General features: G+C 43.9%; 1 protein-coding gene across 2 annotated transcripts in view; it reads right to left on the reverse strand.

Annotated features, from left to right (window-relative positions):
- LRBA (LPS responsive beige-like anchor protein) overlaps nt 1-18544 on the reverse strand; it is a 1198938-nt gene that overhangs the window by 796848 nt on the left and 383546 nt on the right. For both annotated transcript variants that reach the window (XM_082258080.1, XM_082258079.1), the window contains exon 33: nt 3975-4036. In XM_082258080.1, coding sequence (XP_082114206.1) covers nt 3975-4036 — 62 coding nt within the window. The remainder of the gene's footprint in view (nt 1-3974; nt 4037-18544) is intronic.

An 18544-nucleotide genomic window follows, 5' to 3' on the forward strand; every position in this document is an offset into this window, starting at 1 on the left:
GCAACGTGAGCACGTGCTGTAGCCATCTTTCGGCTATAGCATGGGCAGGGAAGAGGTTAATAAATGCCTTCCTCGCAATCACAGTTGTCACTGACAGCTCCGTTTTGGTTCCTACTGATGATCAAGAATCAGTAATGTGATCTATGTCAGCTACTACATAGTGATCACAAGCAGAGTTGAGGCTTCATTGAGCAAATACGGCTTTAGTTTGCAATTACAATTAAAAAAAAAAAAAAAAAAAAATTGTAAAAACAGAGCAGGTTTACAGTATACTAAAACAGTGTAAAAATCCAAAGTCATATGTCCGTAATTATACAAATTAGTTAGGCAATGAATCAAAAACACGCACACATACATACATACATACACAAAAGCACTAATCCGTTATAACTTTTTGACCACCCTCCTAATATTGAGTAGTCACACCCCCCCTTTTGCCATCAAAACAGCCCTGACCGGTTGCGGCATGGACTCCACTAGACCTTTGAAGGTATGTTGGGATATCTGGCATCAAGCTGTCAGCAGTGGATTCTGAAGTCCTGTAAGTTAAGTGGGGTCTTAATGGATCAGATTGGATTTTCCAGCACATCCCACAGATGCTCGATTGGATCGAGAACGGCAAAACTTGAAGGCCAAGTCAGCTCCTCAAACTCTTTGCTGCATTCTTCAAAACATTCTTGAGCATTTTTTGCAGCATGGCAGAGCATTATTCTGCTGAAAGAGACCACTGCCATCATCAGGGAATATCGCTTCCATTAGGGGGTGTACTTGGTCAGCAATAATGTTTAGTTACAGTGCTTTGTGAAAGTATTCGGCCCCCTTGAACTTTTCGACCTTTTGCCACATTTCAGGCTTCAAAGATATAAAACTGTAATTTTTGTGAAGAATCAACAACAAGTGGGACACAATCATGAAGTGAAACGAAATTTATTGGATATTTCAAACTTTAACAAATAAAAAACTGAAAAATTGGACGTGCAAAATTATTCAGCCCCCTTAAGTTAATACTTTGTAGCGCCACCTTTTGCTGCGATTACAGCTGTAAGTCGCTTGGGGTATGTCTCTATCAGTTTTGCACATCGAGAGACTGAAATTTTTGCCCATTCCTCCTTGCAAAACCGCTCGAGCTCAGTGAGGTTGGATGGCGAGCGTTTGTGAACAGCAGTTTTCAGTTCTTTGCACAGATTCTCGATTGGATTCAGGTCTGGACTTTGACTTGGCCATTCTAACACCTGGATAGGTTTATTTGTGAACCATTCCATTGTAGATTTTGCTTTAGGTTTTGGATCATTGTCTTGTTGGAAGACAAATCTCGTCCCAGTCTCAGGTCTTTTGAAGACTCCATCAGGTTTTCTTCCAGAATGGTCCTGCATTTGGCTCCATCCATCTTCCCATCAATTTTAACCATCTTCCCTGTCCCTGCTGAAGAAAAGCAGGCCCAAACCATGATGCTGCCACCACCATGTTTGACAGTGGGGATGGTGTGTTTAGGGTGATGAGCTGTGTTGCTTTTACGCCAAACATGACATTTTGCATTGTTGCCAAAAAGTTCGATTTTGGTTTCATCTGACCCGAGCACCTTCTTCCACATGTTTGGTGTGTCTCCCAGGTGGCTTGTGGCAAACTTTAAACGACACTTTTATGGATATCTTTAAGAAATGGCTTTCTTCTTGCCACTCTTCCATAAAGGCCAGATTTGTGCAGTATACGACTGATTGTTGTCCTATGGACAGTCTCTCCCACCTCAGCTGTAGATCTCTGCAGTTCATCCAGAGTGATCATGGGCCTCTTGGCTGCATCACTGATCAGTCTTCTCCTTGTATGAGCTGAAAGTTTAGAGGGACGGCCAGGTCTTTGTAGATTTGCAGTGGTCTGATACTCCTTCCATTTCAATATTATCGCTTGCACAGTGCTCCTTGGGATGTTTAAAGCTTGGGAAATCTTTTTGTATCCAAATCCGGCTTTAAACTTCTCCACAACAGTATCTCGGACCTGCCTGGTGTGTTCCTTGTTCTTCATGATGCTCTCTGCGCTTTAAACGGACCTCTGAGACTATCACAGTGCAGGTGCATTTATACGGAGACTTGATTACACACAGGTGGATTCTATTTATCATCATTAGTCATTTAGGTCAACATTGGATCATTCAGAGATCCTCACTGAACTTCTGGAGAGAGTTTGCTGCACTGAAAGTAAAGGGGCTGAATAATTTTGCACGCCCAATTTTTTCAGTTTTTTGTTATCAAAGTTTGAAATATCCAATAAATTTCGTTCCACTTCATGATTGTGTCCCAGTTGTTGATTCTTCACAAAAAATTACAGTTTTTTATCTTTATGTTTGAAGGCTGAAATGTGGCAAAAGGTCGCAAAGTTCAAGGGGGCCGAAAACCTTCGCAAGGCACTGTAAGTGGTACATGTCAAGTAACATGCACATGAATGGCAGGACCAAGGTTCCTAGCAGATCATTGCCCAAAGCATTACACTGCCTCAATCAGCTTTGCCTTCCTCCCATACTGCCTTCTGGTGCCATTTCTTTCCCAAGTAAGCATCGAATGTGCACCCTGCCATGCCATCCACATGTTTAAAAGAAAAAAAAAAAAAAATGGATTATCAGACCAGGCCACCTTCTTCCCATGCTCTGCAGGCCAATTCTGATACTCACTTGACCATCAAAGGTGCTGGGCACCCTGACTGGTCCCAGTCTATGGCTACACGGACCCAAACACAGACTGTGCTGCCCATTTTTTTGCCTTTTAACACATCAACTTCATAGCCAACATGCTGCTTAATATAACCCACTGACTTTCAAATGCCATTGTAATCAGATTATCAGTGTTATTCACTTAACCTATTAGTGGTCATAAAGTTAATGCTGATTGGTGTATACTATTATACAGTGAATAAATGAGTAGCTTGGTGGTTTCATTAGTTAAAAAGGGGCGAATTTTAGACAGATGTTACAGAGGAAGTCTACAAGTTTTTGACAGCGATTGGATTTGGGGCTGAACGGACAGGTCAGAGTAAAGGATTACACCTCGTACCCTGGCATGAGGGGAGGAACAGATGGTGGCATTATTGCTCTTGATGGAAAAGTCATGGAAGGGTACACGGGCAGGGAGGAATATTATCAGCTCAGTTTTAGAGAGATGTAGTTTAAGGAAGTGGTGCGACATTCATGTTAAAACGTCAGTAAGTTAGTAATGAGAGAGGAAACTGAAAGGGGTGAGGTGAGGAGTAGAGAGATTGATTTGGGTGCCATCGGCGTAGAGGTGGTATTGGAAACCGTGAGAAGAGACCAAGGAATGAAGTGTAGATAGAAAAGAGAAGGGGTCCAAGAACAGAAAGAAGGAGGCGAGGAGAAGACAGTTTTAACTAACACCTTAATAGCACAGTGATTGGTAAGGGGATAACCAGAATAGAGGAGAATCTTGGAGGCCAAGACAGTGAAGTTAATTGAGAAGAAACAAGTGGTCAACAGTATTAAAGGTTGCAGAGAGGTCTAAGAATAAGAGTAAGAAGAATGGGAGTAATCCTTGCATGCTTTAGAGGAAAGGGGAAGGTGCCAGTAGAGGGAGATATTGAAGATGTGAGTAAGAAAGCATAGGACAGAAGAAGAGGATGACTGTAGTAGTTGCGAGGGAACAGGATCCAGGGGACAATTATTTAGGTGTGAATCTGAGAAAAGTTTGGTAAACGCTTCAGTAGTAGCTATGTAGGCATCAATGACCTCTGGTCAAAAAAGGGTTACTGGAGATGAGGTGTACATCCCTATGGTCAGTGGACATTGAGTGACCCTATAATTCAACACAAATTAGATTTGTAGGAGAAAGGACCGATATTGTAGGATCAAAAAAAGGTAGATCAGCAGTCAGTAATGCAATAAAAAGAAAATCAGATAATTACACAATCACAGGGTGTTTCCGAAAGTAAACAGATCCTACAAAAAATAAATAAAAATAAACATGTTTAAATACCTGTGAGCACAAAAGCATCACCAACTCGACCACAGAGCTGCTGGACTTCATGCAAACCAAACCTGTAAAAAATAAAAATAAAATAAATCAAATTACTGCCGTATTAATGTGTTTGCAAGAAATGATGAACAGTAGCAGACAAAATAGAGAAGAATTAAATAAAGCATATCAGTTTTGGGTGGAGAAAAGCAGAGTTCTATACCCACACTTTACTGCTGTCCATGAGCCTGGAGGGTAAAAATTTCCCCATCTCACTGTGGTCAGTTCATAACTTATGCTCATCTGAGAAGCTCTCCTGCAGATTCTCCAACAGCAATATATGGAGAAAACTGCACAGTGACAAAAAGCACCTTCCTAGATACTCTATAAATTCAAACTTCAATTACAGTAGGGAAAATAATTTTTTGATCCCCTGCAGCTTTTCTAGGTTTGCCCACTTACAAAGAAATTAAAGGTCTATAAGTTTTATCATAGGTGTATTTTAAAATGATAAAGACAGAATATCAACCAAAAATCCAGAAAAAAACACATACAAATGTTATAAATTGAGTTGCAGTTCATCGAGTAAAATAAGCATTTGATCCCCAAGCAAAACATGACTTCGTACTTAGTGGAGAAACCCTTGTTAGCAAGCACAGAGGCAAGACATTTCTTTTCGGCACACATCTCAGGAGGGATTTTGGTCCACTCTTTACAGATTTTCTCTAAATCCTTAAGGTTACTTGGCTGTTTGGCAACTCGAATTTCAGCTCACACCGTAAAGTTTCTATAGGATTAAGGTCTGGAGACTGGCTAGGTCACTTCATGGCCTTAATGTGCTTCTTCTTGAGCCACTCCTTTGCTGTCTTTGCGGTAAGTTTTGGGTCACCGTCATGCTGGAAGACCCATCCAATGCCCCATCTTCAGTTTTCAGGCTGAGGGAAGAAAGTTCTCATCCAAGATTGTACAATACATGTCTCCATCCATTGGCCCTCAATATGGCAAAGTCGGCCTGTACCTTTAGCAGTGAAAGAGCCCCAAAGCATCATGTTTCCACCTTCATGCTTGACTGTAGGGATGGTGTTTGTAGGGTCATAGTCAGCATTTTTCTTCCTCCAAACATTGCAAGTCCCCCTCCTCAAGAATGCACTTGTACAGTCATGCCAATGAACATCGAAACGATTCAGAGAAGGATTGAGAGAATGTGCTGTGGTCAGAGGAGACCAAAATTGAGCTCTTTGGCATTAACTCGACTTGCTGTGGTTGGAGGAAGAAAAATGCTGCATACGACCCTAACAACACCATTCCTAAAGTCAAGCACGGAGGTGGATACATGATGCTTTAGTTCCGACTGCAATAACTTATAAAAAAACTGCAACCAAATGCACACACAATACATTGTTCTCTGTATTCCTTAAAGTGCATTTCAAACCAAAATACATTTTTTAAATTTTGGATTAGTGAAGGGGTTAGAAGCCCTGTCAGTTTTTACATTTTAGGTTTAAGTTATATGTTTATTGGGGGTATTCACCTTGTCCATTGTCCTGGTAGCCAGGGTCACTGGGAAAGGAAATCATAGGAAACCAAAAATTGCTCACCTGAATAGCAGCAGAGTAAATTTTCCATCAGGGACAGAAAGAGAAAATATATTTGCAAATCGGTACCACGTAGCAAAAAACAGGCTTTAAAAAGAGAAGTTCCCCTTTCATAAGATGTTACACCCATATTCAGGGTCTAACATTTAACATGTTACAAACGGCAGCTGTCACAATTGTTTTTAAATGAAGCCAAGCTGGGCTCCTCCCATGCCCGGCAGCATCACTGATTGACAGGGCTATGTGCATTGAAAACAACAACAAGGTCCAGCAGCATTTGTGGTTCATTCATGCTTCCTGTCAGATTTCATCTGCTTGCCCATACAGGATGTACGGGGAAGCAGACACACTGGCAGATCTGAAGAAGAGCTGCATGGCACCAGCGATCTGCAGGTGCAATGCTTTAGAGGCTCCAAAAAAAATAAATGCACTTTTTTTACCTGCAAAAAAAAAAAAAACATATATACATACAGTACGTACACAAAATCACTTTGGTCTAATACAAAAAAAAAAATTGGATTTTTGTCTTACCGTAAAATCATTTTTCTGAAGTTCATTGACGGACGCAGTCTGTTCTTAACAGTAGGGACGTCCCAAAGCAGTGCCATAAAACATGAGGTGGGAAAGGAACAGCAGAAAATAGTTCCAAGGCTGAACCATAGCCAACCAGGCAACATAGGACATCACAATAACAAGATGAGACCCACCTGAAAAAACATTAAACACCCTTAAAAACGGCAGCCTTTAAATCTTTGCGGCCAAAAAGGAGGCATCTGCAGATGCCGGCACATCCACCTTTTAAAACTTTGTGAAGGTATGAACAGATGACCAGGTAGCCGCTTTGCAAACCTGAACCACAGATGCCTGATGGCGAAAGGCCCAGGAAGCACTAAGCGCCCGAGTAGAATGCGCCTTAACAGAACAAGGAGAAACCTGACCCTTAATTGAATAAGCCTGCACAACCGTCTGTCTGATCCATCTGGAAATAGTCACAGCAGACGCAGGCAGCCCTTTCTTTGGTCCATCCATGAGTACAAAGAGCGATTCTGACTTTCAAAAAGACTGTAGTGGCCAAGTACACCCTGATTGCCCAAACCACATCCAAAGTATGTAGTGCAAATTCCCTTAAGATGTTTAGCCTTAGGACACAAGGAGGGTAGCACAATGTCCTCATTTAAGTGGAAACTGGAAACCACCTTTGGAAGGAAGGACGGATCCGCACGAAGCACCACTTTATCCCTGTGAACCATCATAGGGAGAATGACAGGACAACGCAGCCAGTTATGACACCCTGTGTGCAGATGTAATAGCCACCAAGAAGGCCACCTTCTGGGATAAGGTAAGCAGGGGAATCTCCAGAATATTTTCAAAGGGAGGGTTCTGGAGAACTGACAGCACCAAATTAAGGTCCCAAGGTAGCAACGGAGGTTGCACCGGCGGTGCCAAGTGTCGCAACCCCTGGATAAAGTTACACACCAGGGAATGGGTGGCAAATGGCCTTTGGAAGAAAATTGCCAGGGCCAAAACCTGACCCTTGATAGTACGCAAGGCCAACTTTTGATCAACTCCCCCGTTGAAGGAAAGCCAAGATCCGAGCCACCGAGTAAGAGCGAGGGGGAACCCCAAGGAGACTCACACCACGCAATATACAACTTCTACGATCTTTCTAGAAGTCGCTTTTCTCGCTTTAAGCAGAGTGGGAATCACTGAAGACCATCCCCTGTCCTTCAGCACCTGGCTTTCAACAGCCAAGCCGTCAAAGCCAGCGACTGTAAAGCAGGATGGAAGATTGGCCCTTTAGTCAGTAGATCCTCCCTGAGAGGAAGTCTCCAAGGAACGTCTGAGACTAACCTGACCAGGTCCGTGTACCAAGCTCGGCGAGGCCAGTCCGGAGTGATCAAGGATGAATGGAATCCCTTTTGCCTGGATCCTGTGAAGAACTTTTGCGAGGGGGAAAGACACACATCAGCTGATACTGACCCCACGGAGCCACCAGCGTGTCTGTGGCATCAGTCAGAGGGTCACGAAAGCGGGCCACAAACATCTGCACTTTCTTGTTGATCCGAGAGGCCAACAGATCTACTTCTGGAGTGCCCCAACGAAGGTAAAACTGCTGAAACGTCTCCTGATGGAGAGACCATTCCCCTTGATCAAAGGTCTGCCGACTGAGGTAATCCACCTGCCAATTCTCCACTCCTGGAATGTGAACGGCAGAGAGCTGGAACAAAGCATTCCGCCCACAGAAGGATGCCTGCCACCTCCAAGGCCGCAAGGACACTTCTGGTGCCCCCTTGGTGATTGACATAAGCCACAGCCCTGGCATTGTCCGATTGAATGCGCACTGGACAGCCCTGAAGGTACTCCATCCAGTGAACTAGCCAAAGCTTGATCACTCTCAGATTCAGAATATTGATCGGTAACCTGGATTCTTCCAGGGACCAGACCCCTTGAGCAGAAAGTTTGCCGAGAACACTTACCCATCCGGACAGACTGGCATCCTAGGTGACAACAGTGCAATATAGGGGAAGGAAGGATTTTCCTTGTTTGAGCGGCAGGGACCAAAGCCACCATATCAGGGACCCCCCTGGTCACCTGGCTCAGCTGGATCTGGTTGTTCAGGGAATTTGGATCATTGTTCCATTTGAGAAGGATTTCCTTCTGGAGGATCACCTCAAAGGACGACACCATCCGTCCGAGAACGCTCATACAAGTTCGAAGGGATGACCATTTGCTGGATAGCAATAGCTGAATTGCAGCCTGGAGTTTTTGAAGTTTGTACAGAGGAAGAAACACCCTGGCTGAGGATGAGTCCAAAGTCAGACCCAGATAATCCAGTCTCAGGGAAGGGACCAGGGAGGACTTCCTAAAGTTCAAAATCCACCCGAACTCCTCCACAGTTCTCATAGTGACCTCCAAGTTTGTCACCAGCGCCGTGGGAGAGACTGCACGGAGAAGCAGATCGTCCAGGTAACCCAAGACCGAAATCCACCGCTGTCGTCAAAACGCTAGGACCGGAGCCAACACCTTTGTGAAGACCTGAGGGGCAGAGGCGAGACCAAAGGGTGAAGCCACAAACTGAAAGTGATCCTCTCTCATGGCAAAATGTAGAAACCGTTGATGTCCTGCACATGAAGGTAGGCATAATTGATGTCTATGGAGGCCAGGAAGTCCTCCTGATGTAGGGAAGCCACCACCGTGAGAATGGATTCCATCTTGAATTCTCAACTCGCACAAAGCCATTCAATGCCTTTAGGTCCAGAATTGGACGTACCTTGCCTTCCTTCCTGAGGACCGTAAACAGGTTTAAGTAAAAACCCTGAAATTGTTCAGAAGACGGAACAGGAACTATTACTCCTTGTTGCAACAGGTCCTGTACCGCCCCAAAGAGAGCCTGTAAGCGATCCGGGGACAGTCACACATTGGAAGGGAAGAACCTTACCGGAGGGACGGATCAAAACTCGATCTTGTAAGCGGACAGTATGACCTTGTGGACCCACTTACCTTGTATCCGGGATAGCCACCAGTCTGGGAACAGCATAGACGTCCCCCCACCCCAGATACGTGTGAAGGCGCACCTTCAGGCTGAAGGGGTCCTATCTGCAGGTCTGGAAAAAAAAAAAGATCACTTTGAAAAGGGAGATCAGTCAAGGCCTTTTTAGAGGTCTAATCTGTAGACCAGCATTTTAGCCAAAGTATACGCCGGTGGACCACTGGCGAAACTAACAGTCGAGTCACTATTGGAGCTGCATCCAGCGAGGCATCGCAAATAAATTGCAGCCCCTGAACCAACTGGTCCATCAGCTCCACAAAGGCAGGGGGAAGTTGTACCCCTTCCAGGTTACGGAGTAGTAACTTAGCCCATTCAGTCACAGTTTGTGACACAAGGGCAATAGTTAACACCGGTCTCATGTAGACCCCGCCAGGTAGTACATATTGCGGGCCACAGACTATGCCTATCCGCCGGATTCTCAAAGGATGGAGAATCCTCCACTGGAATCATGGTATCTTTATTCAGTCTAGAGATTGGAGGGTCCACCGTAGGTGGCACAGTCCACTTTTTATTAGGAGACTCCTCAAAGGGGTAGCGCCTAGAAATCTGCTTAGGGACCCCAGGGGGACGTTTGGGACGGTCCCACTCCTTTTTGACCATATTGTCAAAATACGCAGGAAAGGGAAAAACCTATGCCACTCTGGATGTCTTGTGAGTGCCAAACGTAACCTGCGTCTCAGTCACAGTTGCGCCCTCCATTTTTAGGGTCTCACGCAAAGATACAACCCAGTGCGTCCACCGGTGGCTTTTCTTGTGCGGTGGCGGAGGGAGAAGTGTTATCCTCACTGTCAGAGGAGACAGGGCACAAGGTAGTAGCCCTGGCAGGGAGACGCACGTCTGCGGTGGCTGAGTCAGAGTCAGAATCTGACATCAGATGAGGCAGGGGCGGGTGGGCGGGCGTTTTTTGGCACTTTGCCCAATAAAAGCCACATCCACCCGAGACACAAAGGTTTCCAGGACCGCCGACAGTGCATCTATGGATGGCCGGGATCCGGAGGGCCCTGCAGCGTCCGAGAAGGGGTGAGGTGGGGAAACTTGTTCCACAAAGTCCATGTCGCAGAAGGGGAACCCCGCAGAAAAATTTGGGAAAAAATAAAACACACTTTTTTTGAATACAAACGTTTTTATTGAGCTTTATAAACAAGAAAAGCCAAAAAACAAAACCAAAGTATGACATGTCAGAGCTGTGTCAGTACATATTATTCCAAACAAGAGTCATATATAGCACATGGTAAGGTAAATATATATATATTAAAAAAAAAAAAAAAAGAAAAGGTATACAGCATATCAAGTTATGTAAGGCAGAAGTGATCTCTCAAATGCTGACCTCAAGAATATCCATTACCCCCCAGATGGGACTATTGTTTGCTAAAATTCCTGGTGCCCCTGCACCAATTCAAAGACTAGCACACACACTTTGTTGCTCTGTGCTGTGGGCGGTGGCCCTTAACTGGCGGTCGGAGACGGTCCCTTGCACTCAGGTGATGTCGAGAATGGAGGCGATTAGGAGTATGGAGAGGGTTCATCACACTTTATATGACACTATGTATATCTTTCATAAAACACACTTTTTTGACCGTCCCACCGCACTATAGCACCCCCAAAAGGTCAGGCCCAAAGCACTGAAGACCCAGGAAGGCCCAGGATGTCTGTACAGCACGTGTATGCAGCGATCTGTGATTAGAAGGAAACCTGAGTGTCAGCACTAGGGGAAAAGAGGGGCTCCACCACCAAAAAAGCCTCTAGTGACTCCAAAAACATGGCCGCCATTGATTCTCAATGGGGATCCACCACAAAATGGCCACCAGGCTACACAAACATGGCCGCCGATCTTTTTAAGCACGTGGGCTACAAGAAAATGCCTGCCACGCGCAGCCTGTGGAGCTTCTGGGGGCCCTCAAGGGGACCCCCCCCCCAGCCTCCTGGATGAGATCGACAGGATGTGGGGCCCTGATAGTAACAGGTGAGTCCAGCGAGGGGAGGGGGGACAGGCAAAGGGGGGGTGCGTGACAGGACAGAGGCGAAACAAGGGGTCCGGCTGTCCTAAGGAGTGGCCCGCGTCCTTCCCAAAAACCCGCCAGAGGAGAGGGGGGTGAACATTTACTCATCATACCTGGAACAGGCGGGCACCATCTCCTGACAGAACCCCCTCTCCACTGAAGTGTGGGGGCTGTCGGCCAATAGGAACGCTGCGGCTCGGGCCTAGAACGAGTCGTATGCGACCTGGCGAGACGTTTACCTCGCAAGGCCAGTTCCCATCTATGTTGCGGCCGACCTAGCACGTAGCTGATGTCTGCGTGCGCCCGCTGGCCGGCTGGCATGACCACTGGAACTATATACCCAGTCCGTCGCCCAGATCCGGCTTAGTTCTTTTGCCAGGACCAGAGATCCCAGCAAGGAACTAAGGCCTTACTCCTGACTAGGCAGAATAAAACTGACCTATAGCAGAGAGGAAGTATACCTCCTGGACTGCCCATAGGCATAGTCAGAACTTTTTTCTGCCTAGTGTCCTCCTCCTGTAGGGGGCAGTATAACCCTACTGTTATGAAGAACAGAGACTGTGTTCGTCAATGAACGATAGAGAAATAAAGTATTATATGAAAAGTAAAAATCAGGAACGATGCACGGCCCCTTTCACATGGGCATTTGGTCCAGGTCGACTGTCAGTTTTTCAAGCAGACCTGATCAGGAGGTCAATGGTGCCCTATGGACAGGCGGATGTAAATTAATTTGTGTCCATTTACACCCTCTTACCTCCAGCAAAAAAATAAAAATTAAATAAAAAAACAAAAAAAAAACAAAAAGGACTGCTGCTTTTCCGTTTTTGCCGATCAGATAGCAAGTAGTTTGATGTAAACAGGCAGCGGAGTCCATGGCCACACAGAGTTAACAGGGGTCCGCCCATGTCTGTAGGGCAGAAACTGAACGGGACTAGATGTTAAATCTGTCTCATTTGGCGCTAACCAGCAGGGGGATCTGCTCACCAATCTGCTTATTGGAGTGGGCTCCGCTCAATGTGAAAGGAGCTCACGAGGAAAAATGCAGGCAAATAGTCAAAAAGACTTAGGGCATCAAGTACACTATGGCTGCTAAACTGAAGTTTAGGAGCAGTTGGGTGTTAAATTTTCAGCAGTCCCTGCACTCTCCTCCGTGTCAACATATATGTACACTCAGTTGTTTATAGGTGTTTAGAGGCAGTTGAGGTTACAGGCATTTTTTTTTAAGCAAAAAAAGCACGTTCAGGGCTGTAGGTTACTGGCATTATAAATGCCAAATGCTTGTAACCTCGTTTAACTGCGGTAAACTGCGTTTGTGCGAGTTTGCGTTTATAAGCGGGAAAATATCACAAAATTTCACCACATGCTGTTGCCTGCATGAATAAACTCTGGCCCTCTCACACAATTTTCTATGTCTTCAGAGCATCAGCAACATCAGGAGCTTTTCCTCACACGATGGGATCCATCCACAGTAAAAAAAAAAAAAAAAAAACACAAAACAAAGACTGCTATCTACAAGCGCACTGCTGTCTCCTCTCTCAAAGAATGGCTGAAATAGGTAATTTACTTGGTTTTCATGCATTGTAGCCATTTGGGAGGGTCTCCCAAATGGCTTCTAACCTCAAATGCTCATAAATGATGTTATCTCGCATAAACTTGGTATGTAAAAGCTGTAAAATAGATGTTTTTCACAGTGGGTCTCCAGCTGTCAAGTTCACAGCATTCAGAAAAGGTTTTCAACTGCCCTGAGTACATGAGCCCTAAAACATTTGCCTTTGTTTTGTTCTGTAAACAGAATTGGAGAATCTTTTGGTGCATCGTGGAAAGAAATATTAATTTTCATAGTCAAACCAATCCACAACAACGTGCCAAGGAAGGTTAATGGCTTTTATTGACAGCTCAAGGTATGAAAACACTAGGCAAACTAGGTTTCTTACAGATAAAAGATTTAGCACATGGTATTACATGGACTTAACTAAATAACTGGATTTTTGTAAGAACTTAACGTAAAATCCTTTTCTTTTGAGTCCATTGACAAACGCAGCTCTAATGTTTCTTATACCATTGGGTTATGCTGCCCCCTACAGGAGTAGTACTAGGCAGGAAAAATGCAATTCACCACGCCCACGGGGGCTGTCCCTATAGGCATAACCCCACACACCCTGCTCCAGCAGAACAGTTTGTTTCTGCCTAGTAAAGGAGAGTAGGACCTAGGTTTCCCGCTGGGATTTCGATCTCCGCTTTTTATTTAAGAATATTTTGTTTTATCTTTACTCACTTTGCTAGTTAGTGTTCAGGTGGATCCTCCTGGTGATCTACAAGCAATGCTGGCTGAGGTTTCACACTGGATAATCTAGATCTTTATAGCCTCCCAGCCTGGCCTATGAGCGTGAGCAGCTTATAGTCCGGCACTAGGCCCCGTCACGACAGAGCCCCTTTTTTGGATGGGGACTAGTCTGCGAGTGGATGTCTCGCTGGGACGTAACGACCTGGCAAGCCTTGAGTCGCAGCGTACCCCTCGGCTGGCAGCACCCCTACTCTGGGTGGGAGGTGGTCTGTCCAGAGCGAAGCCCACCCGTCCCACGGTATGTTGGGTAAACGAAGTCCCCCTGTTCCTTGGTGGTCTTGGGGGGGGGGGGCAATGTGGGCATTCTCCTGGGGATAATGGGACCTAGTACTTCCTAAAAGATCCCCCTGGCCTGTCAGGATACCTGGCTCTGTACCCTACCACCCTCTCCAGCACCCTGGGGGGGGGGGGGGGGCGCTATAGCTGCAGCTATAGCTGCAGCGCCTGTCCTACCTTTTCCTGCTGGGTCTGGTTGTAGATCCCTTGTGGCCTCCAAAATGGGGTCCCCTGACTGCATGGCACGCTGTGGGAGTTGCCAATCCTTAGAGTGGGCAATATACATTTTTTCCCATTGACCTGTATGGGGCAGCCATTTTCCCTGTGCTTCCCATTGATTTGCATTGGCAGAAATTTTAGTGTAGCCCTTTGGAGCTACACAGGCAGCGTGACCTTTCACATGTTGTCCAGGCTGATGTCATATCCTGCGACTCTCACTTTCCTGTTGCACAGTCAGGAGCTTTTTTCTGAGGGGTGGTAAAGTACTGGAGTCTCTGTGGGCATATCCCTGCACACTCTGCTATCTGTGTATATATTTAGGGGGGACTCTGCAGACCGTGGTGATCGGCGGTGGAGACCGCGATCAGCGCTTTTAAAGTGACAGTACTCCTGTGAGACTAATTTTAAGATCTCATTGGACTGAAAGCAGATTAATCTTCTCTTAAGTCTTCAGTCTTATCAGCAATGTAGAAAAGGTTTTATCCTTTAGGCTTTATAAGTACCCGTAATAAATACATTTATACCAGTGTTAATTTTGGCAGCAAATTTTGATTTAGTTTTAGTCAGTCTTGACTAAAATGCTATTTTAGTTTGATTCATAATTTAGTCAATTAATATCTCCGGTAATTCCAATTGCCTTTAATTTCCAAGGTGATGACAAAGTGATGACACCAAAGACATCAACATAGGGTCACGTAGACACGTTTCACACATACATCTTGTGCTTAATATGATTAAGCACAAGATGTATGTGTGAAACGCGTCTACGTGACCCTATGTTGGTGTCTTTGGTGTCATCACTTTGTCATCACCTTGGAAATTAAAGGCAATTGGAATTCCTGGATGCGCAGCAGTTTCTTTTCGTATAAGTTTTCCACGGAGACGGACCGGGGCTAGCACTCCATGTGATATTCCCCCTCCCAGCTACCATCATGCACCTGGAGCAGCGTTTTCTCCCTTCAAAATCTCCAGTACATTTTAGTTGACTAAAAACGCAAACATTTTGGTCAACTACAAATCAAATGGGTTTAGGTAAACTGTAATTCATCTTTAAAACATTTCTCTAGAATTTCCAAACTAATTATATACTCATGGAGTAAAAATGTAATATGTTATTATTTATGGTATTAAGGTTTGGACATGCACTACAGACACAGATTTAGCCATTGCGATACACGTCTTAATAAAAGAAACCAATATTTTTTTTGTTTATGAAACTTGCTTTTTGACAAACAGAAGTGCAAATTTAATTGTTAAAAAGCAAAAAAACTGTAAACTCTATTGACTGTAATGTCATAGCACATATTACCTGAATATATTACCAACATTAAATATTAGGAAAAATAGCCTTTTTCTTAATTTTTTCTCTTTCAGCAGCATAATAGATGGCCTTTACTTAGGCGGTAGTGCAATACATGTTCAAACTTTAATATGCTATTATTACAGGCTCTGGATGGAATTGTGTTGCCGATATAGAAATGGCCAGAGTGGTGTTAATTTTGATGTCAATTTTCTATTTAGTTTTAGTCAGTTTTGACTAAAATGTAATTTTAGTTTTAGTCATCAGAATTGCTTTAGTTTTAGTCATATTTAGTAGACGAAAATATTTTAGGCCACAAAATAACACAGATTTAAACGCTTACATGTGTTTATCTGTCAGATTTTCTATTCCAATCTCATACCTGCACAGAAAAAAATGGTAGGGAGCAGAGTGGTACACTTTATCACCTTCCATTTTTACATCCACTGATACTGGTAATCTTCCAAGGCAAGATTTGCAGAATGGCAGTTTTTTCTACATATTGCTTACAGAAGCACATAACCTACATTGAACGGATTCTTAATATCTTTGTGTTCTCCAGCATAATCATTATATATGCAGAGAAGGGAAATGGTTAATTGACCTTTGCTTTCTCCGGTGCACTTTTCCTTTAGCCCTCTGGCTATCAATCAAGTTTCCATTTTGTTTGGTGGCAGCAAACATCCCAAACAGCCTTATTAGTACTTTGACCCTTGGCCTCATAGTAAACCCTTGTAGGAGCTTAAGTAGTTACCTACAAGATATTTCTGACTGTTTATATTCATGGATATGTAGGTAGTAGCAGTGGAGGTTGAGCGCATTCCATACACAGAAGTGAACCTGATAGTCGTTTGTCAAAATTAAATGATAAAATTTAAATAAATGATAGCTCCAGAGTTTTTCTTGCACAAATCAAGGGGATATATGCCAATGTAAAGGTTAACAGAGGCGTAATACAAAGCTGTACTATTTATATTTGGCATCCACGTGGCATTTTGATAAGGAGAAGATTGTGGCAAGTCCATGCACTTTTGTGACAGGAGAAAGGTTGAGCACAGGTCTTGGCCTGTAGATCTCTGAGCCATTTACTGTATGGGCAGCTTAAAGTATATTTAAACCCAAGAATTACATTTTTTTTTTCCTTTATTTTCATCAGGTGACTCTGCAAGTAACAAACTTGACAAACAGAGTGACTATGTTTATACACTTTACTGTATCTATGGAGGAGCAAGATTTTTCACCCAAACCGAAAATAAGTTAGGACTTGGGCACTACTTTCCCTCTCCTCTTCTCCACACCAAAAGGGGCGTTCTGTAGACCATACAGGTGAACTAGCCAGTTCTGGACCAAGCCTATTTGACACTTGTTGATTACAAGTTTAAATCAGTATTTTTTGCTAGAAAATCACTTAAAACTACCCAAACATCATATATAATTGTATTAGCATTTTTTTTCTAGATACCCTAGAGAATAAAATGAAGATTGTTGCAATACTTTATGTTGCACTGTATTTACGTAGCGGTCTTACAAATGCAATTTTTGGGGGAAAAACAAACTTTTTAAATTTAAAAAAGAAAACAGTAAAGTTAACCCAGTTTTTTTTCTATAAAGTGAAAGATAATGTTATGCCAAGTAAATACCCAACATGGCATGCTTCAAAATTGAGCACACCCGTGGAATGACGACAAACATTGGTACTTAAAAATCTCCATAGGTGACGCTTTACAAATTTCTACAGGTTACCAATTTAGAGTTACAAAGGAGGTCTAGTGCTAGAATTATTGCTCTCGTGCGAATGATCGTGGCGATATCTTACGCGTCTTTTGAACACCTTTTACATAGGTGGGTGCGACTTGCATACAGTGCTTTGCGAAAGTATTTGGCCCCCTTGAACCTTGAGACCTTTTGCCACATTTCAGGCTTCAAACCTTAAGATATAAAACTAATTTTTTGTGAAGAATCAACAACAAGTGGGACACAATCATGAAGTGAAACGAAATTTATTGGATATTTCAAACTTTTTTAACAAATAAAAAACTGAAAAATTGGGCGTGCAAAAGTATTCAACCCCCTTAAGTTAATACTTTGTAGCACCACCTTTTGCTGCGATTACAGCTAAGTCACTTGGGGTATGTCTCTATCAGTTTTGAGACATTGACATTTTTGCCCATTCCTCCTTACAAAACAGCTCGAGCTCAGTGAGGTTGGATGGAGAGCGTTTGCGAACAGCAGTTTTAAGTTCTTTCCACAGATTCTCGATTGGATTCAGGTCTGGACTTTGACTTGGCCATTCTAACACCTGGATATGTTTATTTGTGAACCATTCCATTGTAGATTTTGCTTTAGGTTTTGGATCATTGTCTTGTTGGAAGACAAATCTACATCCCAGGCTCAGGTCTTTTGTAGACTCCATCAGGTTTTCTTCCAGAATGGTCCTGTATTTGACTCCATCCACCTTCCCATCAATTTTAACCATCTTCCCTGTCCCTGCTGAAGAAAAGCAGGCCCAAACCATGATGCCGCCACCACCATGTTTGACAGTGGGGATGGTGTGTTCAGGGTGATGAGCTGTGTTGCTTTTACGCCAAACATAACGTTTTGCATTGTTGCCAAAAAGTTCGATATTGGTTTCATCTGACCAGAGCACCTTCTTCCACATGTTTGGTGTGTCTCCCAGGTGGCTTGTGGCAAACTTTAAACAACACTTTTTATGGATATCTTTAAGAAATGGCTTTCTTCTTACCACTCTTCCATAAAGGCCAGATTTGTGCAGTATACGACTGATTGTTGTCCTATGGACAGAGTCTCCCACCTCAGCTGTAGATCTCTGCAGTTCATCCAGAGTGATCATGGGCCTCTTTGGCTGCATCTCTGATCAGTCTTCGCCTTGTATGAGCTGAAAGTTTAGAGCAGTGTTTCTCAACTCCGGTCCTCAGGGCACACTAACAGGCCAGGTTTGCAAGAAAACTGAAATACATCACAGGTGATATAATTTGCTGCTCAGTGATTGCAGTATTCTAGTCTGCATCTCCCCAAGGTAATACTTAAAACCTGGCCTGTTAGTGTGCCCTGAGGACCGGAGTTGAAAAACACTGGTTTAGAGGGACGGCCAGGTCTTCGTAGATTTGCAGTGGTCCAATACTCCTTCCATTTCAATATTATCGCTTGCACAGTGCTCCTTGGGATGTTTAAAGCTTGGGAAATCTTTTTGTATCCAAATCCGGCTTTAAGCTTCTCCACAACAGTATCTCGGACCTGCCTGGTGTGTTCCTTGTTCTGCATGATGCTCTCTGCGCTTTGAACGGAC

Source organism: Pelophylax lessonae (genome assembly GCF_965119305.1).
Source record: "Pelophylax lessonae genome assembly, chromosome: 1".
NCBI classification, from domain to species: Eukaryota; Metazoa; Chordata; class Amphibia; order Anura; family Ranidae; genus Pelophylax; species Pelophylax lessonae.